A 26,832-nucleotide genomic window follows, 5' to 3' on the forward strand; every position below is an offset into this window, starting at 1 on the left:
ACAGCGTTGGAATGAGTAAAACTTCTTAGGAGGTATAAAAGGTCGGCTGCCCGGTCTGGCAGGTGCTCTGCTGACAGCAACCTTCCTCCTGTAGCTCAACTCCCACAAGGAAAAAAGACCCAAGGAAAAAAGAACAGTAACCAAGGAAAAACTGTCCACAATGCCACAAAATGTTATTCTCCAAGGACCGTCACCCTGGGGATTCAGGCTCTCAGGAGGAATAGATTTTAACCAACCCTTAATCATAACCAGGGTATGTATTCTTTCTGTTTTCTTTCTATTTATTCCATTTAATAGTTACTGTAGATTTTTGACTTTTCTGGAGTTCAGAGATGCAGATAAAGCTGTGAGCAGATTAAAAAGTAGCTGCTAGTTCTGAGGAGAGCCAGCTAAATACTAAGTTTTTACAAGTTTTCTGTGACATGTTTCTGTGATTGGTCTAAGAGAATTTAACTGCACTTGTACTTACATCTCAAAATTAAATTCAAGTGCCTTGGCAGCAGAAAAAAAATCTGGCATGATTTCCCAGGCTTTCAAAATTACATTTAAACCTACTAAAAGCAACACCTCATTTTTATGCTTTCCACAACTAGCCTCTCTGATCACTGGGGGAGAAGACTGCTTGGCAGCAGCTCCTCATGCCTGGGAGTCTGTGCTTTGCAGATTAATCTCACTCTTATTTAATTAAACCAAGGTCTGTTTCTTGCCAGCAAAGGCAACAATATTTATTTTTACATATCTAAAGCTTTCACCTTTATAAATGCTAAATGAGTGAGTTATTAGAAAGTTATCCAATCCTGCATATGAGAGTTATTTTGTGGATTTTGCCATATTTAGAAACTAAAAATTTATCTTACCCTCCCTTCCCCAATAAATGGCAAGAATTTGAGCTTTCCTTCTTTTTCATGAATTTTGAGCTACTAGTTTCAATTTTAAAAACCAGCTACTCAACCAATGTAGCATATGGCACACTGTCAGCTGCCCTGCATCTACAGATGTGGATCTGCTCAGAAGATGGGATTCATATTTTGAGAATTTCTATATTTTGAAAATTGCTCAATGCACATCATCAGGCTAGAATTCATTCTCCTTATATTTCTGCTGCTTTTCAGGACCTTAGACATCAATCAAATATGTGTTCCATGTTCAAATATTGTGTTCCTCCAAATTGCTATGACTTTTTTTGTCTTTTCTTTTCTTTTTAAAAAAGCCCTGCACTATGACTCACTATATACACTATGCCTGGTATTGAGTAAACGTCAAGAGCCTTGAATGATAGATAACACTAGTGATGTCTTGCAGCAAATATGCTTCCAAACAACAATCAACAGAAAGTTTAAGGACCATCTTTTCACATATTACTTAGTAAAAATTAACTCAGTCATTCATTCCAGATTTATAAATGCATTAAAAAATTAAGTATTTTAAATAGAAGTAAATCAAAATGCTATTATTTGACTGAATATAGTTACATAACAAATACTCATAGAATATAGCAAAGCCTTTGGAGAAAAAGGAGACAGAAACACTGAATTTAAAAAAAAAAAAAAATCCCTGGATGTTTTGGGGCTTTCATTGCCTTTTATGGGCCTCCAAAAGAAAAATAGTTTCCATTATCTCTAATGAAAAATATTTTAGTGGTGTCTGGTTTGTATTTTCTTTGTGTTTAGATTAAGTGCAATGAAGTTTTAAAACTGCAATAACAAAGGATGTTACTATAAATATAACTTTCTAAAGAATAAATTACTTTGCAGTTGACTCATACCTATCAAATGCCTCACAAGCCATTGGTTTCTGGCATATTACAGAAATGCCCAAAATCCCATTTCAAGTAATATAATTTTTATATATATATATATATATATATATATGTATATATGTATATATATATAAATGAAAAGAAAGATTACATTTGCTTAGCTCAGGCTTAAGAATATTAACAGTAAATTTGTTTAAAGTTAGTTTTTTTGTTGCCACTGAATACAATTAGAAGAGTCCCTCAGTAAGCATTCATGCAATACCCCTTAAGAAACAGAGAACATTTAAAAGACTCACCAGTCTTGCCTCTTGGGGCCTAGGTATTCCTTTTGTAAAAGTTATCATAAGCAGACAATTCACACTATGCTTAACTGTCCTAACAAGGAAAAACTAAACACTAAATAGAAATTATTTTTAAATATATTCTGAATAAAATATTTGAACAGGTGTTAGGATTGGTTGGCTATGTCCTTGTTCAACAAGAGACAGCTTTTATCAGGACTTGTCAAGAGAGACAGACAACCTAAGAGATCATTATCCACCTGTCTAAAGAACAGATGCCACTTCAAAAGCTCATGTGAAAATTGTTCTGTTGTTTTGACTGTTTCACGCAAATGCAAAAACTACAGACCATGATCACTGGGAGAAAGGAAGAACAGGAGGGGAGTAAAAATCAACATATTCAAATTCTATTACAGTCAGAAACAAAGAATTAACTACAAAGACTGAAAATATTAAAATCCTTGGAACTTTGCATAGATGCAAAGAAATTGCATTAATGAAACTGATTACAGGAACAACTGAAACTTGTGCAGTTTGGAGAGAATGGTAAAATATTATTAACTCTAGATTTATGTTCTATTTTATTATTATAGACCTTTACCAATCACAATGCAAGAATTCATATTAACTCAATTTTATGTTTAGCCACTTCGTCTGGAGACATTCATAGCTCTCTTCAGAAAACACAGAGCCTGAAATGTTTATGATGGTGTAATGTGATAAGCTTTATAAGTCTATTATCAGATGCAGAGAGGTTTTCTTCAAAGTTTCATTGGAGACATTTGACCCTCATGGGGTTATATAGTTAGTCCGTGACAACATCTGAATGATGAAAACGTATTTTTGTATTTATCCAAATCCAAGATACAGGACTAACAGGCATACCATGCAGACATGGCCTAAAGGGCAAGGCAAAAATTTTCCCAAAGCAACACTAGAATCTACCTCATGTAGCCAGGGTGAACAAGCAACAAACACTTCAGTCACAACACAATTCTAAGTGTTCAAAATACACAGTTAATGTGCCACTAATAAGTCCTTAAGAAACAGTACCACTCACTTACATTATTGAGGTACCCGCAATATCTGTATCATACCCATGATATCTTGCACGGCACAACGTGGTCCCTTTCTGTGAAATGTAGTCCGCAGGGCAGACTCTGCACCCTAGCAGGCCTGGGCATGTAGAGCTCAGCACCTCCATCAAAGTGTTAAGGCCCAAGAGAAGCTTGGCAATGATCAATTCAGCCAAGGAATAGGAAGTACAGACTCCTGTCCCTTTCCCTCCTTGCTCCCACCAAATGATGGTAACCCCATTCAAACATCGAAGTGACATACTGCAGCTGCTGACAACTTATAAAACCCAAGGGATTTAGCAGCAACAAGGAGCAGGGCATGTTCTGCTGGAAGTACAGCTGCAGGGGACTTGTACTGCTAGGCAGATATGCTGCTTTATAAGGCAGGATCATTATCTCAGGGCTTTGCTGCAGTATGTCACAGGTACAGCAGATGATTTGTTGTGACGTGTAAAAAACATAATCTGCAGAGTAACCTCCATAAGGGTTATACAAGCTAACTTATTCTTGAAAGGGAGCCAAGGATGGTTGGTTTGCCCAATTAGGTATTATAGCATCAACAGTCACAATGGAACACAAGGAATTCTGCTGCAGTTTGTCATTGCAGACATATTCACAACATGCTAAGCCAAATCAGGAGCAATTCTACATTGAAGGGAGAAGAACGATCACACCTCTAACCCCTGTCTTATTATATAGTGGTGAAAGTGGTCTCAGTGTTGAAGTTTGAGAAGCAGACAATTTTAGAGATTTCAGACTTAGAATTTATAAAATATTTCCTCGATTCATATTCAAACAGATTATTCAGGCACCTGAACACTTAGTTAAGCACACAGTACACTAGTCCATTCTTTTGAAGGGTGAGGATGTAAAAGTCTGCAGCTGGCCATAAGCACCCCTTTGGAAAGATTGCTTGACTTGATAATACATGCATTGTAGTTTGTTACAGTGATATCAAAAATAAGTTTACATGCAGGAATGCAGAAAAAGAGCCCACAAAACAATCTCTTTGATCATTCAGGTTCACCTAATGGAAAGAGAATTACTCCCCTTCACTGATTTTTGCCATTATTTGAATACTAATACAGTGCAACTCAAATTAAAAAGAATTTCTATTTGGCTTTTATGTTGACAGTAGTGTCCCCTTCAGAGACAAGTCTGCCAGCTTCACCAAAGCTGGGGTTCAGGACATGCTGGAAGTACACTGGGCAGCTTACTCTCTTCCTTTGCTGGAAAACTGGGAAACACCAGAGTTTAATGTCCCCACAGCACATTTTCCAGTCAAGATAACACATGCTTTCGCTGTAGCAGAACCCATAGTGAGTAAAATTCTCTCCAATAGCTTTTTCATTTAATACATGCCACAGATAAAATAACTGTTTTTGGAAATAAGACTATAATGACATTTTTTTCCTTCACAATGGAATTCAGTTACTTACAAATAGGCAGCTAATGTTACCTTGCATGACCCAACTTGTCCCTTCTGCCATTCAAGAGCTGAATTTCAGAAGCTTATGTGCTACATGCATCAATTTCATGTGCTGTCTACGTAATCAAGAGTTGCCCAAAATGGCAACACACATGTAAGGGACAGAAATCCCACTCAATAACCTAAGACCTGTTGTGTATGTGGTATGTGTAAGTGTTGTGGTGGCAGGAGAAGTCACCTCTTGCAAATAGAGGCCTGTAGTTCTAGAACAAGCTTCAGTAACATCTAAGGTCATAGCCTCTATACAATAGTTATTTTAAAGCAAAATTATGTTGCATTTCAATTATTTTCACAACCACACGGAAGTTTATAAGCTTAGGGCTATTTCTGTGAATGTCACAAATGGTTCATGTACATAAGGTATGAATTGCACCACACAGACAACCATAAAGGATCAGGGCCACTGCTACTCAAATACCATGGGACTTAAACCTAAGCACGTTAAGAAGTTTAGCCACACAATTTCTTAACAGTTCTTTTCTACTGCTGGTGTTGTTAAGGGGAAAACATAACTTCTTTTCAAGCAAATTATATATATAATGGCAGTGAAGAAAGAAGATTTAAAGATGCGTTACAGTCATTACAGAAATCAGAGTGGAAACTAACATAAAAAATGTGAAGATGATCTCCATCTAATTTGGAGTAATGATGAATAAAAAATTCATATGGTTTCCTGACAATAGAACTACAGAGCCTTTGGCAAAATACCTCCCCCATCCACCAGGAAATAGGGGAATATGATGAAGTTTCTTTTCTCTATCAATTTTTGAGCATGCATGGTGATTAAGCAGTTACACTTTGGTCTTTTCAGATTACACCTGGAAGCAAGGCTTCAGCCGCCAACCTGTGCCCTGGTGATGTTATTATAGCTATTGATGGTCTAGGCACAGAGAACATGACACATAATGATGCCCAGGAGAGAATTAAAGCAGCTACACATCAGCTTTGTTTGAAAATAGAGAGGTACGTGTACACATCTGCCTACTTCTGAAAGAAGATATTACTCAATCAACAGTACAATTATTATATGGTGTAACTATTTAAAATAGTTTGAGGAAGTTCCCAAGATCCTTAAATTTACAAGCAACCAGACCTACCTCTTAAACTCCAGATCAAGCGAGACTCCCCAGAACTCACCTTTGTAGGCACAAAAAGAACAGCTTCCCTCAGGTTATTCACACTGTAATTCTGCTGACTGCACAAGTCCTCTACTTACTGTCAGTAAACAAGCAGCTCTACATGTTTGGGGGAAATAATAAAATCCTCATCTAGTGTCAGTTGTTCAGTGATCTCTCTGCTCCAACACTCCCCTCAGCCACAGGTGCTTATTTGTGCCTCCTTCTCCCAACCACACATAAAGCTGCTGCTGTATCATCCCAGTTAGGGAAAACAACAGCATATCACACTTTTCTAAGAGTGACAAAGGAGAGAGTCTAAAGCCAATCAATCTCTTTGGTCACAAAAAGAGGTTTGAGTCCTAATAAAGGATTCTCAAAGCAATGTTCAAAACAAAACTGAGAAACACCGTCTTACCTAAACTGCAGTAATCCAGAAACATTTGTCTTCACTTCTCTCTACTAGAGCCTCTCTACTGCAGGAAGAGGAGCAACCTGCAGCTTCTCATCTCCAGCTGAGTTTGCTCAGCCTGTAATCAGAATCACTTGGCACACTCTTTCACAGCTGTCTCCAAAACTAAGGGCTGATTAACCTGAGGCTCTCAAGGAGGCACACCTCTTTATTGTAGCTGACTACAATATTTTTTTTGAAATACAGAAGTGTTCCTTTTTTTTTTAAGGGGCATTGTTGAATTACTAGAGGACACGCCATAGTTAAAAAATTCCTTCTGTTAATTCAAGGTTCTGCTACAGATATATGCCATTTAACAACTTACCTTGGGAAGCCAGCCTCAAGATGTGATAAATGTATATATAACAAGCAGCACCAGATTAATATTTCACATTACTATTATGCTACTTTGAAATTAGCTGCCGTATTTCACTTTGTCCATGAAAACAGAACTTAACTGATATTTTTGTGTTTCTTATTTCTGCCTACGTGACTGAAAGAATTATCTGTGCAACTTCAATTTCCCCTTGCACATACACTGCATACTTAGATTGCACTTCAACATTGAAAAGCAGGCTTGACATGGAAATTATGGTCTTTAAAGAAAAACAAGTTGATGTTTAGGATTATTACTAATATATTCAATTATTAATATAAAATATTCTAGCATAGAGGAGATTCTAGCAAAAATTTAAAAAAATAAAACTAAAAGGTTTGGTCATCTCAGGTCAGAAAGGCACTAATTTCCCTTTCCTTCTGTGTTTGGTAACTATTAACAACCTATTTCCCATTGTTAATAGCATACACAATTATTTTTTTAAGTAAATACATTATGTATATATATTGGTTACACATCATTGATGAATTTTTATATCAAAACACTAAAAAAGCATAGAAAAAACCTGCAGATTTACAAGCTGCATTATATTTTATGGGGACATACACAACTCTGTAGGAATTCAAATTATTTAAATTCTGCCCTTCTTTCTTTCTTTCTAGGGCAGGAACTAAATTATGGTCCCCACAAGTCTCAGAAGATGGCAGAGCACATCCCTTCAAGATAAATTTGGAAGCTGAACCTCAGGTATGAACTGTGAAAAGCTACCTGAACATTTCCATTTGCCTTTTTATACTCCAAATAATCCCTCTTGTGGCCATTAAAATTCTTTAATTAAAACTTCATCCATAGTTGGCCAGTTTAAGCTCATATGAACCACCATGATTATGACATCCAGAGACACCATTTTATCTGACTCGATGTTTTCAATTTTTCAGCTATAACCGAAAATAAAACATTAAGAAGCTACAACAAATTCTCATTTTCCTTTAAGAGTCTACATAGCACCTTAGTTTTATTAAGGAAATATAATATATCCTCTTATCCTGATACAGTTCAAGTTGCTTTAACTCTTGTAAATATTCTTTGCCATGTGAGGATGTTCTTCAGTCAGGAAGGAATAAATATCAAGTACCTGTGTGATGAACTCATCAGATCACAAAATTAATTTTGATGTAGTCAGTTAAACAGAGAGATCCATAAAAGCTGGACATCCTTACCTCCATACATTTTTATACTATGCCACAGAACTGAAGTCTACATATTCCCACAAGATCCATGTAGTGGTCAATAAGCAAATCACTCACCACTTCTGACTAGGAAAGTCTTGATTGTTGTATATGACAAAGGAAACCAAATCAATTGACAGCAATCTCTCTTTTCAAACTCAAAAAATAAAAAGCTACTATGAGTTAAAGTCTTCATATTGCTAATAGCGAATTAGCTAGCTACTGCTTACAACTAGTCCTTTATTTCTTTGTCATTCCTCTTTGACCTACATAAACATTTGCTGTTATCTCAAGAGCAGGGAGGGAAGAATATTCTGCTGATCCTGGAAAGCCAGGTTCAAAGCAAATATGTCAAAGTATTTATTCTATGATATCCTAGAAAAAAAAAAAAAGTCTAGATTCCATTTCAATAAGCCCTGTGCAATAAATACTTCCACCAATTCTGTTGTCACGGAGATGCTCCCAAACACAAATACAGCATTTCAGTGTTACATTTCTTTCTCTTCTTTCTGATCTAAAAATTGCATTAAGTGATACAGCAAACTCCATTAGAAATAATACAGCCTCTTCAGCATCAGGAAGATGCTGAAGAAGAAACAGTGAAGAAACAAAACCATTTTAAATGCATATTCTTGTGGAAGAGCTAGGATATACATTAAAGGACTAGCAATGGAACAAATTCACTAAAAAAAGCTGTAGAGAAAACCATGCAGGCATGCATGACACAAGAGTAATCCCTCTGCATGAAAGCTGCATTCCTAAAAAGGACAGTTCCTTAAAAATAGATCACAAGATTTCACTAAGTGCTATTTGGCAGATTATTGAAAAGCAGCCTCCACTGGGCAATCAGAAAAACTGTTTCTCCTATATTAAACAGCCAGCCTTTTTATATAGTGTATTTCTTTTTTGTTCCTAGGAAGTTCAGGAGTACTGAGTATATTTAATAAATAGTAGGCACCAGAGAATAGCAATGCTTGCAAACAAATATACTAAACCATTCCTGGAATGTTTTACATTTTAAATTAAATTCTTCCATCTGAGTATCCATCACTCCCCGTGGAATAAAAAATACATATAGCCTATTTTTCTACAATTTCTGGGATTTAAAATTAAATTTTACAGTATATTTAGTCATAACACAAGATGCAGCAGCATGTATACCAGTAGAGAAAACAGTAAAAAGTTTCTTGAATCTCAGATGACAAATTTTTGCACAACTACAACCTGTGCTGTCCAAGTCTTATAAGAGTTTGCTGAATTCTAACATTAAATACAAGCACAGCAGCCAAGATGAATGGAGAAAAATGCAAAAGCAGTAATGTGTTATTTTAAATGTAAAACTCTTTTATCCAGAAGTACTGCATACATTTACTGGTGTGCAGAAACAGAAAACCACGAGTTCTATTTATATAATAACCAAAATTACTCAAAAGGTCATATATTTTATAAATGTATCAGATTTTTTTCATTCTCATCAAATAGACATTTTAAAATTCACTAAGAAAGTTAAAAGAAGTCAGTTATTTAAAATACATTATAAGTCAACTAAATAACAATAGCAAACAAAAACACAATCTTCTTAATAAGTATCTAATTCAAGTCTGGAAGCTAATAAAAGATAGTTACAAATGAATGGAAACCCAACTTTAAATTGTTCAAAAATGTGGCCAAATATTTGGCCAAATAATGCTTACTTTAGCTTCAATGAACAAAAAATATTCTACAGATGCATGGAGATGGCTATGTGAAACCTGATAAATAATTAAATACTGTGCCTACGTACAGCTGTGGAACAAGGAACCTTCACACTGTAGGAAACCTCTGAATCAGTCTGAGAATCTCCCAAGAGCTATCTGGAGACTGGTGCAGGCAATTGTTGGAGCACAATGAAAGCTTGCACTATTTTTAAATCTGGGAAGAGGAAACTGAGGCAAAAATTCTAATTTACAGCAATGAGTGGCTGACTGAGAGTCACTCTTGAAAGCTACACATTCCCACATAAACGACAGCCACCCTGATTTTGATATTCTAGAGCAACCTATAGTGTGATGGATAAATAATAGGAAATAGCAGACCACTTGAAGAATTACTAATGCAATCCCATTGTATTCTGAATAAAAGCAATTTGGAACATAAGGTTCTCAACAAATATAAATAGAAAGAGAAAACAAAACCATCTAAATGGCAAATGGTGTCATAAAATTGTTTTTACGCTTTATGCTATATTGTCAATGTAAAAGAATATGACTCGTAAATGTTTTCTGTTACAATCCCTTTAACCTCATTGAAAATAATTTTGTATTCATTACCACAATTTCTTGAATTGTTTTTATTTTAACTTTTCTTTCTTACTTCTATCTTTACCTTTGAACATTTTGTTCAGTCAGACTAGACTTTTGACCATGAAGGGGATTATACATTCCTGGGAGATATATTTTGCACATAGATAAGTATAAAAACCTAAGAAAAACACAACCCATTGTTCTAAGAAGTAAATTTATAGTCTATTTCCATTTATAATCAACTTTTGAAACAATATAATTGTGCTGGGCTAGTTTGGAGGACCTACCCCTTTATAACAGCATTCAAAGATAAAGATCTTAGTCACATTACCTCCAAAATGCACACATTTGTGTTCTGTCACAGCAATTACCCCAAGGAATACCATCATATAGGCTGTGATGGATGCATTTCTATGGGCTTTTGGTGCTACATTATTTCAATTCCTGATACCTGTATCAAGGCAAAAATGTAGTAGCCCTTTAAAAAAAAAAAATCAGTCAGTTGCGAAAAAAAATTAATAAATCAAGTACTGTAATTCTCTAATATTCCCAATTAGAAATTTCAACAACTTCCAGTTCTCATTTAGATTTTGAACTAAGAGAGGACTTTTCACAGAGTCAATGATATCAAATAAACACAAGAGCTGGACTATTTTTGCTGCTGTATGTTCTGTCATTGACATTTTATATTAATAGATAAGTTATAAAGAAAGCAGAATTTAAGTCTCACTAACTGCAAATACTTGTTTCACAACTGTTACATTGTAAACATGCTGTTATGGTGCTACATCTTCTGTTCATTTCTCTATGAGAAATGACATATGGGGATGAAATTACAATGTTCTCAGTTGGTTTTGTTTGTTTTGTATCAAACATGGATTTGAATGAATTTTAAACAGTTTGACATTAATATCTTTCATTAACCAGCCATGATCCTAAACTATTAGATTATTTCCATTTACTAATACATTTTGTTAACTGCAACTCCATTCTATCAGACAGAAAGAAGAAATTGCAAGTAAAACATATGTGCTCATTTATCTGATTACTTCTTTCAGTAGCCTCTTAAGGTGCAATGCTGCTAAACATTTTCATTTAATAAAACTGCTTTTTACTGTTTGCATTTTCTGGTTGCATATTCTATATATCCATGACTTTTCTTTAGTCTGATCCTAAATATGTTTTGGAAACTGTTGAGTAACAATTGTACTCAAAACCAAACCCAAATTGGAGAACTGCAAAAGATTTCTATGAACACTGAAGTATTAATTACCTGTGCTATCTTAACACTGCAAGTTCAAGTCTGTAAAGAAAAGACCAATTCAGGTTGTAGAAACCTATTTGTTAAAAACAAAAGCTTTTTATTCCATATGGATGGAAATTCAAATGCTCTCACAGCACTGTTTTCAAAGAGTGCCAAGTGCCATCAGGACAAGGTGACAGACTGCAGCAGTTAGTGTTCTTTACCCAGTAGTGTAAAAGAAAAAAAGCCCTCTGCAGATGACAACATTATTCTTCGTTTCAAAGTCTCTATTTCTGAGGCTTAGGAGTGGACCTGAGCTGGAAGGGCCTTAAAGGACACTGTAATAAAGAAGTGAAATACAAAAAAGTGAATTTTCATGCAGTTAGAAGTCTTTATCATTCCTGGCCAACCACTACAGAAGGACATTTTAAGTTATCTGAAAAATCATCAGAGATTTTATTTCCAGACCATATCCTTTTGAATTCCACAAACTGGGGTAATTATCTTGGCCAATGACAAAAAAAGTATGTCAGAATACAGGCACATAGGCCCATTTAAATTTACCCATTTCTGGGTTTTACTTATTCATGATGACTTCACATTAAATTATAGAGCAGTGCAACTTCTGATACACAGATATGCATTAAAAATTAAATACATTCAGAAAACTGTCCTCAATCTGATGTATGTTCAAGATTTTATTTCAGTTAAAAGAAGCATTAAAAATTACCTGTTTTCTAGGTAAGACATACAATGAAATTATACTTTTGAAAGTCCCTCTATCAATATGTGATGAAAATGAAGAAGCTAGAGATTAGCACTAAAGCAAAGAAATTAAGATAAGCATACATGAAATTTTTTAAAATAATAATGTAAACAGTGTTAAATCTAGTGACTAATATGAAAGGTCACTATAATATTCATCCCTCCCATTTCTTCTAAGCCTTCTTCTTGCCTGGAGGCGGGAAATTAATATGCATGGCTCAAGTAATATATACAAAATTCATGGAAAATATAATATGCTTGCACCAGTTAAAAAATAACAGAGTTGCAAAAGTAAAAATGCAGTAATTAACAATACTGGTGTTGTCAGATTTACTCATTGCTAGCTTTGGTGTGCATTGTAGCTCTGTGTGTTTTGTCTGCCTATCATGTACAGGAATTCAAGCCTATTGGTACAGCTCACAACAGAAGGGCCCAGCCTTTTGTTGCAGCAGCAAATATTGATGACAAAAGACAGGTAGTGAGCTCCTCCTATAATTCTCCAATTGGGCTCTATTCATCTGGCAATATTCAAGACGCGCTTCATGGACAACTGAGGGGTCTCATTCCTAACTCGTCGCCAAAGTGAGTATCAGTATTTACTTAGGATATATGGTCATTTGTGGTATATCATTATCTGTTCTGTTTTCAATTTAAAAGTCCTGCTCTTGCTGTTTTTTTTCTGAGAATCAGGAGACTATTCATTATCAAAAAAAAAAAAAAAAGTGATCAAGCAAACATTTTTTTTCCACCAAAAGTTATCCATTAAGCTTTCTAGTAGCAATGCTGCAGGTAGGTAAAATTTGCCCTCTAAGTTGGGCTGCAACACTACCCTCCAACCTTCTCTCCTGTAACTACACTTTAGTCTGAATGTTTCTGAACACTACAGTGATTCTGAGCACCAGGAATGAACAAACTAAACATAGTTACTTCATGGTTAAAATTTGTAAACATTTTAGCTACATTTAAACTAGAAAGCATCATGTGTGAATGAGCATTTGTAGGCCAAAGAAAGCTATGTTATCTCTTTTTTCTTTACAGGATATCAACTACTTTGAACACAAGCATAATATTCGGCCCAAACCTTTCATAATCTCAGGCCGAAGCAGGTTATAAACTTTGTGTGCTGTGATGGATTTGATGCATGGTGGTCTTTTTTAATGGACGGATACTCACCATTGACATTAATTAAGCATTCTGAAGCATTTTAAATTTACTTATGGTACTAAACAGCCAAATGCTGAAATTAAAAGCAAACAAACAAAAAGTATTAAATGGTTGACTCAGAGTTCAGGCTTGAAATTCAAATTTCTCTTTCCAATAGAAAGAAGATCTACACTCCCAACTCAGTTATACTGATCAGAGTCTGAAGTAACTGCAGCCATGATTCAGTGTGCAGCGCAGAATCACATCTTGTGCACTTACAGATCTTCAGCACTGTGAACTTCTTCTGACCAAATGCAGTGTAATTTGTTAGCATGCTAAGTAAAAGATAGCTACATAGTACATATATATTAGAAATTACATATAAATAAAAGATAGCCTACATATAAATAAAAAATAGCTAAAGATAAGGAGTTATAAGCTAGGCCATTCAGAGATTTCAAATTTGCATTTCAGCAGACCCCTTTCCAGAGGGCAATCTACTGCTGAGCTAAAAGTGGGAAAACGGATGGCACAGATTTGTAAAGTTCCTATGCAGAAAATCTTATATACATTTACATCCATCATTTTAATGTAATAAACCTCTGTCTTAACTGGTGATGAAAATCCTCATTACTGTTTTCATTATTACAGAGGGGACAAAAACAATGCAAATTCTGTGGCTAAAACCACAAGGAAGCTCAAAAGAGCCTGAGGGATGAAATATATTGTGATGTGATCCCTTCCCCTTTATAGTAGAGGCAGTTTTGGGGACCACTAGGTAGCACACAAAGCTGGCTTTGGGACCACTAGGTACCATTTTACAAGTGCCTCCTAGATTTATGAAGAGTCAAATGAGTATCAAAAGCCTAATCTCACAATTCAGAAATTAAAATTACCCAGCATTTTCCATGAAAATGTTGAAGTAAATGGCCATTTACCAGCATATGAGATGAAGAACATAAACTGCAAAAACTACCCTGACAGCAATGCAACAATTTTAAGAACTTCAGCTGGGCAAGGTCTGTCGGGAGTTCTAGCACTGGAGAGATCTGCACTTGCAAACTGCAGACTCTCTGACACAGGGTGTTACACTTACAAAACCTTGGTTGTCACAGTTTTTCTACCACTTTTTCATCAGTCTGACTTAATCAACTCCGAAACACAACAAAAAACAAACCACCACCTCAGCGCTAAATATCTCTTTAGGACAGACAGGAGAGGCTAAATAGGATATTGACTAGAAGACATGATTGTGGACTGTGGGTTTGAGCTGCACAGAATTTTGGAATTTACTCTGGTGAAACTAACTGGAAATTGTATTTAGTATATAACTGTATGTTATTTTTTTAACCTATGATTTATTCTGTTTTAATATTAATTTGGATTTTGGCTTCACATAGTGAGAGCGAGAGTTGTGCTTTTTCTAGTCTTTTCCTGCTACATTCCGTCTACTAACACTATTAGCACTGACAAAACTTATTCTACTACAGGATCTAAAGGCAGTATTGTTTCTGCTAAAAGAAAATACTGCAAATATGTATGTTGCTCTGTGTGAATTTTTTGCCTGGCTCATGCTTCATGATGATGCACAACTACATTTGCATTAAGGCTTGCCTAACATTTCAGGAATGCTTTTGTTTGACATGTCTTTGATGAAAAAAATGTATATTTCCCTTTAAAACTCTGAAAAAGTGGTCCTGCACCAATTCTGTTCTGAATCAAAGGGAGAATTTTAGGTTTTCTACTCCACCCGAGAGTAACTTTTTGGGCAGAGTTCTGTACTATCAAACTGAAAACAGAGCGTTTGATACCTGGAAACAGAGCGTTGTCCCAGGTTTACACATCTTGGAAACAACTATCCTCAACTGTGAGACAGAGATGACACATTTATTGTCCCACAGCTCAGAATATCACATAAACGGTAACTAATGACTGTAGAAAGATTTGGTTATGCGCTGTTACACAGCAACAGCAAAGAAATATCCCGTAACAAAAAAAAGCCTCTGAGGTACTATGCAGACAAGATTGAAGTGCTCAAAATAGTGATACTGAAAAAAGACTTCAGGTCTAATGTTCACATTCTTTTGCTAATCTTTTTCCAGGTATGTTGAATTGGTGTACAGCTACTTCAATGATGTCAAGCAACATTAATATTTTTTTAAAGCATACATCTTATTTTGTATATGAATTATATGTAAAATGTACTTCAAAAGCAGTAAAACTAATTCTCTGAATATGTACCCATTTTTCTTGTGAAGGACCACTTTACATTCTACTGGAAACACTGTAATTTCGAAAAGCAAAAGTAAGCCTGGATGTTTTTGCAACTCTTCTTCTTTGCAATGATCAACAATTTTTTCTTAAATTGTTAAACTAGTTTTAAAAGATTAATAAATATCTTACTCTAGAATTAAAGGAAATCTAAGAAATGTAACATTCATTATTTTACACTACTTCACAGTAGTTTTTTGGTGAGATGATTGTGAGGTACAGAACTGGAATGATGTGTCCAGAATTCTTCCAGTGCTGCAGGTGTTTATTCTGTCTCTGACATGGACAACTCACATAAACTTTGTCAGCTACCCTTTTCAGAGATGATAAGAATTACTTAGAACAAAGAATGTTAGGGAGGCTTAATTATTCCTCAATAAAACCTAGCATTAAAAATGTTAAATAATGTTATACACTGAATTATTTAATCTATCAAAGGATTTTTACTATCTTTAAAGAAAATGCATGCCAGAATTTTAAGGACTGCTTTATAGCTGGCCTTGATACTTTTTACAGGAAAACTATCATCAATGACTACACCTACTTTTGCTTTTCTCTACTTTCTGTGTGTTTGCTCTTTGGAGCTTGTTCTATTTATGCTTTTCAGCCGTGTTAACATCACCATATCACTGTCCTTTTGTCTTCGTTCTCTGTAATGCAATGCACACTGCACCCTCTCCTGCACTCTGGCCATTAACCCAGTGGATGCAGCACTCCTTCGGGGCTGGACTGTGGCAGTGGGCGCAGCACCCCCTCCTCAATTAGCACAGTCAGCTCCATCTGCCCCACCGAGCTGAAAGCAGTGTCTAAGATGGCCCCTAATGTCCCCCTGGAAATGGAGCTTCCCGGTGTCAAGATCGTACACGCTCAGTTTAACACACCCATGCAGTTGTACTCAGATGACAATATCATGGAAACACTACAAGGCCAAGTTTCTACAGCTCTGGGGGAAACACCTGTCATAAGGTAATTAGAGCAGCATCTATAATATTTATGAATACACAAATTTAAAATAGACCTAAAAACAGTATCATACTGTTTCTATGGAAGAGGGGAAAAGGGTTAGAGAGAAACCTAGTAATTTAAAAGCATTCAATATTTTCACTAAAATATTAGTCATTTCTCGGTTTTAACCCAACGTATTAAAGGAGTCCTTCAGAACATACATATAAATGTTTCACAGGTAATAATCGTGGAATTGAAGCTAAGAAATAAAAAACTATGATACTACCTGGACTGCTACCTGACTGACCACTCCAAATCAAGACTCTAATTTTCTCCAAAATTTAAAACTTATTACTATTATATTTATCTAATAATGATTTTAATATCCTCTTATTAATAATTCATAAAATAATAATAAATAAAAATTATTTCCACTGTTGAAATTCAGGTTACGAAGATTAGGAACTATTATAAATGGTTATAGTGTTCTAGATACTTAAGTCTCATTCTAGACAATTCATTCAGTACAACTAGCTCTCATACAAAAAGAGGCAGAATTTACTGTAGGCCTAAAAATCCATGTCTAACTCATGAATTTATTCAGTGAATGACTAAAGTCAGGTAGGAACCTTAGGCATAAAATTATGATTATACAATAAAAAGTTCTAAAGTACTATTCATTTTTTTTTCAGGAGACAATTCATCATTTAGGTTGCTTTATCTTTACTTTTGCATAATGGTAACCTATTTTCCTGTTTTACAACAGTACTTAAGTTAATAATTCATAATATGTATGGTGTAAACTAAAGCTAATTACTAATATTTTAAATAAGCAATAGTCACTGGCACCAGTGAGCCTTCTTCAGCACCTTGCAGAATTTGGCTGCTACTAACCAAAAAAAAATTATTTATATAAAAGTATTTAGGTTCATCCTATCTGATGAAAACTGTAGTTCATGAAGTGTTTTCAGAGTGAAATTACTCTATTGCTTGAATATTTATGCTCCATCAGAACAGTCAGAGAACAATAAAAGAAAAATCTGCTGCTTCACTATTGCAAAATAATGAATTATGCCCAAAGTAATCAGATTTCACACTGCCTGTGACGTTGCCAGTTTGAGAATCTACTCTCTCTACAGAGTTTGAAATGTCTCTTGCTGTGGGATGGTTTTCACTATGTATGTATTAAGAAATGCAAGATGACACATTTGTGTCTGGGGGTTTTGCCCTCTGTATGTAATTGCATTATCACTTGCTTTATAGTTAGAAATATTTTAGTCAAGAGAGAATTCAGGGGTTTCATTAAACATTGCTACTTCTATTAAAAGTTTCTGGCAAGACAAGAAACTGGCAGTTTTTTCACCAGCTTAAGATGGCTCAAAGAAACCTACTGATTGATGAAGATCAAAAAATTCACATAAGCAACAGAGGTCTCTGTTTAACTGCTGCTGCTCTTACTGGGCCATTTGGCAGCTTAGATGCTACCCTGAAAAACAAATCAAGCCATTTAAAGCAAAATGCAGTCTAATTCTTTGTGGACAGTAGGAAGCTATTTGCAAGAGGAAAATTAAACTGGACATTTGTGTGTGTAGCTGTAAGGTAACAGACTTCATCAAAGTAAATTTGGATGTTTCTGATTACTCCCAGTAAGTGTATGAAATTTACAAATGCCACATATTCAGTCTAATTCCTGTCAGTGCATATAGTCCTCTACTCTTCCTCTCGACTACTTAGGACACCATTTATCATGAACAATTTAAAATACTCAGCAGAGTTTAAAATGCCATGAAATATTCTCAGTTAAATCTTTCTCTCATAGGTCTTTTGAGAGTCAACCATCAACTGCTGTTTGGACAATAAACTACTTTATATTTTTATCATAACATTGCCTTTGAAAAAGAAAACCTTGTCTTATTTTTATTAAATTAAGAAATAGAACTCAAATTTTTCAGTATGCACTTTACAATGTTTCCTATTTTGCAATACTTATTTCACTCCATTACCTAATGATTGCACTAACTTAGAAGTTATATTCTCCCAAAAGATTTGACTGGTTAGGTTTTGGCTGACCCTATGTGAAGGCATGAGCTGTGATTTTAACAACATTCCTGAGGGTAGCTGCTGCGAAAAGGGAACTTCTGGATACCATAGCAAAGAGCACCTGGTAATACAGCAGATGATTACTGGAATGAAACTACTTTGAGATTAAATGGCCTATTCTCAAACGCCAGTAGAGCCAAAACAGTAATTATGGAAATACATTGATGAGTTTCTAGATTTACTTTTGTAACAATTGCACTGATTTAGTTTTTTTCAGCACTTTTTAGAAACAAAGGAGGCTATATAAAGCAATGCTACCTGGAAGAAAGTTTCTCAATAGCTGTAGGAACACATTGTCTTTATGTTTTTTTCCTGAATCATACTCTATGCCTGGTAGAGATATTGCTTTAGAGTTATGTTTGATAAACTGTTTCTATCTGTTCTTCCTCCCTTTAATACAGTGACCCATCTCCCAACTCAGTGTCTCAGTCCGACGTGTACAAGATGCTGCACGCCAACCAGGAGGAGCCCAGTCAGCCGCGCCAGTCTGGCTCCTTTAAGGTGCTCCAGAATTTAGTCTCCGAGGAAGGTGGTTAATAACAACATATTCTACCTGTTCAAATAATTTTTAAATGTTTGTGGGAGGGGGGAATCCATGAAGAAAATAAGAATGATTGTAGATACAAGAATTTCTGAAAGCCCAAATTATCCTGGACCTTACACCCAAATCATTCTGGACCTTACAGCTACCACACCAGTCTCCTGCCATTTCCCCTCCTCCCTTGTATAGCGAGCAGTCTCCTCTGTGAATACAATGCAGGTGTTTGATCACATTTTCCAGAATCTCTTCTCAGATTTAAGATCTTTAATATTCGAATTTGATTTTAACTGAACAATAAAGTTCTATCTGTGATAATTTTTGGGACAAGATGGTTATGACACCTAGAGAGAAAACTCTCTCTTCCACATCCAGGAAAAGAGGGATTTAAAACAACTTCTGAAATCCCCTTAAAACCTATTTCCTCTTCATTCTAAATAAAAACTGAAGAAGACAATATAATTTACAGTCATTTCCTTCAAATGAAAAAGATTTGAAAACAAAATTATTAAAGGCTGCAAGTTTCTTATATTTACAGTAAGCATAAAGAGCAAAGTACAACCCAAATTAACCTAAAAGGTAGTATTTAAAATTTTAATATTTATATATCAATATTTATTAGAGAAGGAATAAAGATGTCTAATTGTCTACATATATATCATTGTGGGATTTTACTTAGCATTTTCTTGTATTTTGCTATGATTTCGTATTCATATCATGTTCTTATGTTTCCAATTTGCTGTACAGTTAGTTATATAAATAAGAAGCTTTCTGACAATGGGTCTTGATTATGTTATGTTTCTGTGTTAAAGCCCAATCCTCCTCCCTCTCTGCTATATCCAAGACCTACTCTCAGAGAATTAGGTGATGTCCATAAGGCAGAAAGCACTGCATATGCAATCTTTTTTGTACTTGCTTTTGGCTACAGCTTATACAATATTTCTCTTGATTCCAAAGACCTGGAGTCTGGCCTACTAAACTTTTCTAGTGAGATTGAATTGTTTGTTCATGTAAGTGAAAGCCTGTAAATACATCCAGAAGTGTATGTACAGTACAGAAAGTACAGAAAAGTGCAGAAAAGTACTTAACTGCATCAGATGCTTTTATATGAGCCAGTACATAACAGGATTGTTTTGTTTCTCAGATGGTCGCCCTGTGGGAACAAGAAGTGTGAAAGCACCTGTAACAAAGACACCTACTGCCATGCCTGGTGTCCAGAAAGTGCCACTGTGTGACAAATGTGGGAGTGGGATTCTGTAAGTTGATTCTTTTTAGTTTTAGAAATCCCCAGCTCAAGCACATGCGATCCTCAGACACCACTGCAAACTACAGAAGTGCATTCTCATAATGCTTCTAGAGAACAGAGATATAAAAATATATTGTTCTAAATGTCAAATTATTACCTGTACCTTCAAAAATTTCAATACAGATTATGTAAGTTTTGACAAAGTACCATTGAGGTTTTAACTGAGATTTCTCAGGACCTTTTGCAAGTCAACCCTTAACAAATACATCATGAAACCAGCAGTCATCCATGCTGTGCTCTGTCAGGCTGTGAATTCTCAAAAATTTCTTGTTAATGCAAAGCATCCTTCTCCCAGCCCAGTGGGAGTACCCAGGGAGCTCTGTAGACACATTTTAAAACTATCAGATTTCTACCTGACTGACATCACTAACTCCAGCAAAGAACACAGATAATGACGAACTGAGAAAACACAGACATGAAGAAAAAGCAATGTGGTTTTGAAAGTCATTTTGTCACCCTTTTGATAGGTTAGGCTGTGCTTTCTGTCTTGTAACCAAACTAATACGTTTCTTCAAACTCTTCATTTTCCAGCGCTAAGTGAATTATGTGATCAACTCAACAGCATTTCATGTCACCTACTCAAACTCAGCATCCAACCTTAAATTATATAGTAGTTTCTAAAAACACATGATGAACAACTGTAAATAAATACCTGGAACATACTTTGTATCATAGAAGCATAGAATTTGTTTAAATAGAATAGTTTGAGTTGGGAGGGACATTAAAGATTGTCTAGTTCCAACCCCCCTGCCATGGGCAGGGACACCTTCTAATAGACCGGATTTCTAAAGTTTCTTTTCTCATTTTAGATTTTCTCAATTTAAATTAATTGGGGCTTTTTCTTTTCATTGTTTCCATGTAGAGGGACAGTGGTGAAGGCACGTGATAAATACCGGCATCCAGAATGCTTTGTGTGCTCTGACTGTGACCTCAACCTGAAACAAAAGGGTTACTTCTTCGTGGAAGGCCAGCTGTATTGTGAAGCGCACGCACGCGCCCGCATGAGACCACCGGAGGGATACGAAACAGTCACGGTTTACCCAAAATGCTAGTCTTGGGTTAACACACCAATACATGCATGCACACAAAAAGCCTTTACCAGCTTAGAACTGCAGTCTGAGTGTCAGGACTTCTGCCTAAATCCAAAGTATCAGCTTTTAAACCTTTCCCTGTGGGATTCTGAGAGAGGTGGAAGTCCTTATTAGCCAGCAATAGCATATTATACCAGCAAAATTCTGCTAAAATATTGTTTTTGAAGCTGTCAGTATAACTCAAGGAAGTATAAACCAAAATAGCTCTCCTGGAATACAAAAAGTGAAACAGCTGAGGTATTACATGAATGCTACAGCATTATGTACATATATATAAAATATACATCAGTGCTGTAAGCAAGACACGATTTTTAACATAAACTAAGTATTTGTGCAAACACCAACATCATCAAAGTCTTACAGGCTGCGCCACTGTAAATGTAGAAACTTGACAGATCATTAGAAAAGCAGCTATTTTACAGGTTTAGTACAATACAAGCAGTTGTTCATGTCTGCTATTATTAAACTAGAATTAATGTACACCCCAAATATGTTTTGCTTACTTTGCCCTGAATTTGGGGTTACATTGCCTTAATTTTCTGATGCAGCAACTGTGATAAAAAATAAATGTCAAGTCACACAATAAAATGGTTAGTATAATAAAGACTGGTTAGTATGAAGCAAAGCAAGAGTTCTACGTTGTCTTAATGATTTTGAAATTATATCAACTTTCACATCACTTTGCAGAAAATTGTTCTGAGGCACGCACACATAAATTGTTCTTTTGGAAAAAGAACTTCACACTAATAGAAATTCATTGTGAATTGAGACTGAAAGCAAATTTTAAAACTTTTCTGCAGAAAATGATACTGGATTTTTGTATCTCCATCTTTCAATTTTCGTAATAGAAACAATGGGGAAATATCATCACAATATCTTTCTTGCTGGTAAATTAAAACTTGGACAACTTTAAAAATAAATGTTAATTAAAATATGCAAAGGCAAAGTCTTTTACTAAAAAGCCTGGAGAAGTCCTGAGGAATAAAAAACCAAAAAGTTGAAAGAATATGGGTTTGTAATCAATTTCTGAAACTTGTCAAGGGCTACATTGCTTTCTGGTAGGTTCCAGCCACATAAACACACCTAATGGGCAAACTAAACTTAGCACTTTTAGAAAATATCAAAACAAGTCATAAATTCTTTAATGGGGTATTTTGACCCCTCTTGAAAGTAGAAAAATCTACAAAATTTTATATTAAATCCACAAGACTAGCAAAAAAGTAACAACCCAGTGACAAAAAATCTTATGTACTTTTCCCATTCTATAATGTAAGAAGCCTACAATGCAAGTAGAATATGGAGTCAAAATAAATTATGCAAACTTTAAATTTATTTTAAAAGTTCCCAGTCCAAAAGATTTAAATTCAATGTCCACACATTCAAAGACTTTTCAAAATGTCTTAAAGCATTATTTCAGAACTCAAAAGCTTTAAAAATGTGTGTGTCACTGCATTTATTACTTACATTTCCAGATCAAAAGCAGAGATAAAAAAGAAGTTTTGCACCCTTTTCAAGGTTAGTTCCTGAATTATTTTTGGGCACAAAACATAATTCTGCTCCTCAGGTATCACGGAGGAAATGTGCAGTATTCATATTTTTCCATTGATAAAGCCCATAAATATGAAAATCCTTTTGAAAATAAGAGTGTGCATAATATCTATTTTTACAAACTTAAAATGTCATTGGTGTTTTAAAATGTTTGTTTAATGTTTATGTCTTTGTGGAGTAACTAAAAGTAAAAATAAATCTACTACATATGATAAATATTCTGTGTTTCTTTTCATCTGATATGGAAAATTAGGAAGTATGAGTGTCAAGTGACTTGACAATAACAGAGGTTTGGATTTCAGTCTGAGAGAGCAGTATGCTTCAGATTGATCAAATCCCTGGCAAGAATGAAAAACAGTTTTCATATTAGGCATTTGATTACACATCCAGGACTTTCTAAAACAGAATGAGATCACCTGCTTTCCAAACTAAAGACTCAAAACTGCTCTCTTTAACACACCAAACATACTAATTGTAAACATGGGGAAACTCTAGGAAATGCAGATACAAGAAGTGTTAGGAAGTCATAGAACGTGACCTGATGCTAACACTCTGGGGTAAATTCAGTGGTATTGCATCATCATGCAGTGCTATTTTAGGAGGTTTGAAGTTGGATGTAGCTTTGATAGAATCAGAAGGTAAGTCTACTTAATTGCAGGTACTGACTTCTATGAAAACCTGTACAATATAACATCAACTAAACCACGATTTCGGTTAATGCTGACTCTGAAATCTCTGATCCTGATAGAAGAGAAAAATAGAAAATCTCATCCCACAGTCACTTCAGTCTGGGAGAGCTGAGTATAGTTTTAAATGTGAGAGAAAGATACACCAATTCTCTCTCTTGCATTCTCAAGGTTGAATTCTTTATCTCACTAGGGTGCCATTGGTTCCTGGCACACAAAGTGCCCACCTAAAGATCTACCTACTTTATCTTCTGGCTTCAGAATAGTGTAGCCAGTCAATCACGATAGCAACTTAATGCTGCTATGCCTCTCAGCTGTGCCTAGACTGACATACATTACAAGCCAAAGGCAGGCATGGCATTTATTTTTAGCTGGAGAAAAAGGTAGGAAGTGTGACCTCACATGCTTTTCATCTCAGCTCTTCAGATGTTGATCAGCAGGGTGAAAAGCTTTCCCTAGCTACGCTACTGCTGCATAAACAGCAGGGCTGTTCTGGGAGATGTTAACAACTTATAAGAAACTGCAATACTCCAAATGAGGAAGCCAAGAATTACTTCTGAAAATACACAGATTAATTTATATGTTACTTTTGAATCAATTCTTCCAAGACAAATGCTTTTGGTCTTTTAAGTAATGCAGTTTTACCAAAAATCTGAAATCTTAGAAAGTACTCTAAAGATGCTAAAAGAAACTGTGTTGTTTCCATCAACTAAATAGCTTCCTTCATTTTTTCAACTACATTTCATCACCTAAAACATTCGACTAGCACTTCTGTTCAGATCAGAAGTGGACTACTGAATGTAAACCCACCACTATTCCCCCTGACTGCATTTTGGTTCACATCACATAACTTCAGAGTGCACAAACAAACATTTCAGGATGAAATTCAACCAGAAGCTGTGATTAGGGAGCACTGCTAATGCACACCAACCACTAATGAGAATCCAATCCATAGAATCAAACTAGAGCTGAATAGGCCATGCATGAAACGTGTTAAGGTAGATGCATCAATACCAACTGATCTGCTCCTTCTGCATCTCGCTGCCTTTTAAAACACACCTAGTTCTAAGAACTGCTTGTAACTTTCATAGGGGAAAGGCTTCTTAACAGAAATTAAATTACTGATTGCTTATGCAGTCTCAGAAATTGGACCTGATTTCAGATGTCTCAAAGCTCAGAGCTGTTTGATCAAGTCTTCTGGTTCTAATTTCTATAAACCATATCAAACAGAGTAACTGTGCAGCTGGGTATAGATCTGACTGACTTGTAAAAGACATGTACTTGATTTAAACTCCATTTTAGAGGTCTTTTTCACAAGGACAAGACCATTATTTTCCTAGTGGGTTCATACATTTATAAACTAAATGGTGGGAAATAAAACATGCTTGCTGGCATGTATACGGCAAATTTGCTCTCTGAAGGCAACCATACTCTCCAGATTTACCCATTTCTGTTTCTCTTTTTTCCTCCTGTCATCCAAGCAAGCTATGCAGATAGCTTCTTTGAAACTGTTAACAAGAAATCTCCACAAGCAGATTATTCTTTTTTCCTAAGAGCATTAAGTTTCTAAATAAAATGCAAATCTTCAGTTTATGGTCAACTAAAGTCTTTGCCTACACAGCATATGCTGAATAAAAAATGTTATCTACACAATGAGTTCACAAAGGATTTTGTTTCTATATATGGTAAAGCACACATTTGTTTTAGCATTCTCAGTGAGTGTTTTTAGTAACATGCACTCTACCTAATCCTCCCTCTCTGCTCACCAGAGCATGACCCAAAGACAAGTAAAGCTTTTAGGAGAGTCTGGAAAGATTGTATATTCTATTACTATGAAAAAAATGCTCTCTTTGGCACAGGAGAGGACAGTTGACCAAAATAAACCTTTAAACAAATACAGTTTTAGGGTACAGGGTAGACAAAACTACAGCTGTGTTAGAGTGACAAATCTCAAAGCACAGAACTGTAGAATAGTTAAAGATTATTACTTTTACCCTGAAAACAGAACATTCTCTAAATACCAACAGGATTCTGAGCGGAAAATTCTCTTGCAAGGTTTTAATTTTTCATGTTTTTTTTTCACGTTACCTTATGTGGAAGCTCATGAGGGCAGCACTGAGGGAACAGCGCTTCCAGCACTCCCCTGGAGGGCATCCAGCCCTTAATTCAGTTAGTTAATCCCTTATTGCTCTCAGAGAGCATTTTTGAAATGTTAATGATCCTAGTTGGGATTGGTGGTTGGGTTACTTTCCAGTCCTGCACCCCTATTGGTTTAAATCCTCTCCTCGGATTGGTTCTTTTTGGATCTCTTCCTTGATTGGTTAACTTTTCAGTCTGCGTTCCTATTGGTTGTTTTGTTAACCCCACCCCCCATGTCATTCATAAAACCCCGGCTCTCAGGAGCCTCGGGGTCTTCGGTGAGTTGTCAGTTCCTGATTAAAGAAGGCCTCTGGAGATGACTTTGGACTCCTGTGTTCTCTCCTGCACCGCCTGGGAATAGCCCCGCTTGGGAGACGCCGCTATTGCAGCAAGAGCCTGGAAAAGAGCTGACAGGCTCAGTCGCTTCGGCGGCCATCACAAAAGAGCTGATCACTCTGCTGGAGTGCCTGTGCCACTAGGATTGAGGCCGTCCCCCTCAGGGCGACTTACCTGGGAAGGTCATGGCACCTGGAAGACCTCCACCAAGGGCCTGGGCGGTCTGCAACAACCTTAAAACCAGATTTGCATAGATTTATATAGATGACTCATTCTCCATATAAGTATTTTTAAAAATAGTATATTCTTGATTTGATTCGTTTTTAATTATCCTGTAAAAACTGGAGTTCATAAAAAGTTAAATATTAATTAGACCAGATATCCAAGGAGATATGACTGGAATAACACATTTTAAAAAAAAAAAAAAAAGGAAAAAAACAACAGTTAATACATGCGGCCAATTGCCTCTACACATTCAGGCCAGAACCAAGTTTCTGTATTGCAACAAAGAGCAATGTTCTGATTTTATGCAAAACCTGTAGGGTGTCAGTAGCAACACTTGACAGTCCTGGCACAAAACACAGAAATATCCAGTTCATTTGCAATAAGAAAGGAATCTGAGTTTCCCAGCACCAGCTTTGCAGGGTAATTATGAGGCACTCACAGGCTGTGCACAGAAATCACAGAAACAGGCAGTTTTCT

At 35.8% G+C, this 26,832-nt stretch overlaps 1 protein-coding gene across 2 annotated transcripts; it reads left to right on the forward strand.

Annotated features, from left to right (window-relative positions):
* PDLIM3 (PDZ and LIM domain 3) lies at positions 1-23,185 on the forward strand. Of its 2 annotated transcripts, XM_066185876.1 has the most exons (8): positions 1-253; positions 5,417-5,568; positions 7,171-7,255; positions 13,066-13,133; positions 16,144-16,407; positions 18,888-19,015; positions 20,169-20,280; positions 21,193-23,185. In XM_066185876.1, exons 1-8 carry the CDS (start codon positions 161-163, stop codon positions 21,380-21,382), a joined length of 1,092 nt encoding a protein of 363 aa, XP_066041973.1. In that variant the 5' UTR covers positions 1-160; the 3' UTR covers positions 21,383-23,185. The 2 variants fall into 2 exon arrangements, with proteins under 2 accessions (XP_066041973.1, XP_066041974.1); XM_066185877.1 differs by lacking the exons at positions 13,066-13,133; positions 16,144-16,407 and adding an exon at positions 12,422-12,609 and having other exon boundaries at positions 6-253.
* The last annotated feature ends 3,647 nt before the right edge of the window (positions 23,186-26,832 follow it).

Source organism: Chamaea fasciata, unplaced genomic scaffold (assembly GCF_029207755.1).
Source record: "Chamaea fasciata isolate MVZ Bird 193981 ecotype frontalis unplaced genomic scaffold, bChaFas1.0.hap1 SCAF_6, whole genome shotgun sequence".
NCBI classification, from domain to species: domain Eukaryota; kingdom Metazoa; phylum Chordata; class Aves; order Passeriformes; family Sylviidae; genus Chamaea; species Chamaea fasciata.

What these genes read in the sequence shown, in the direction of transcription:
- PDLIM3 (XM_066185876.1), top strand. Translation starts at nt 161, where the DNA reads ATGCCACAAAATGTTATTCTCCAAGGACCGTCACCCTGGGGATTCAGG. An exon ending in ATTTGGAAGCTGAACCTCAG is followed by an intron (nt 7,256 to 13,065) that starts GTATGAACTGTG and finishes TTTTCTTTACAG; the next exon opens with GATATCAACTACTTTGAACA. An exon ending in GGGGAAACACCTGTCATAAG is followed by an intron (nt 16,408 to 18,887) that starts GTAATTAGAGCA and finishes CCTTTAATACAG; the next exon opens with TGACCCATCTCCCAACTCAG.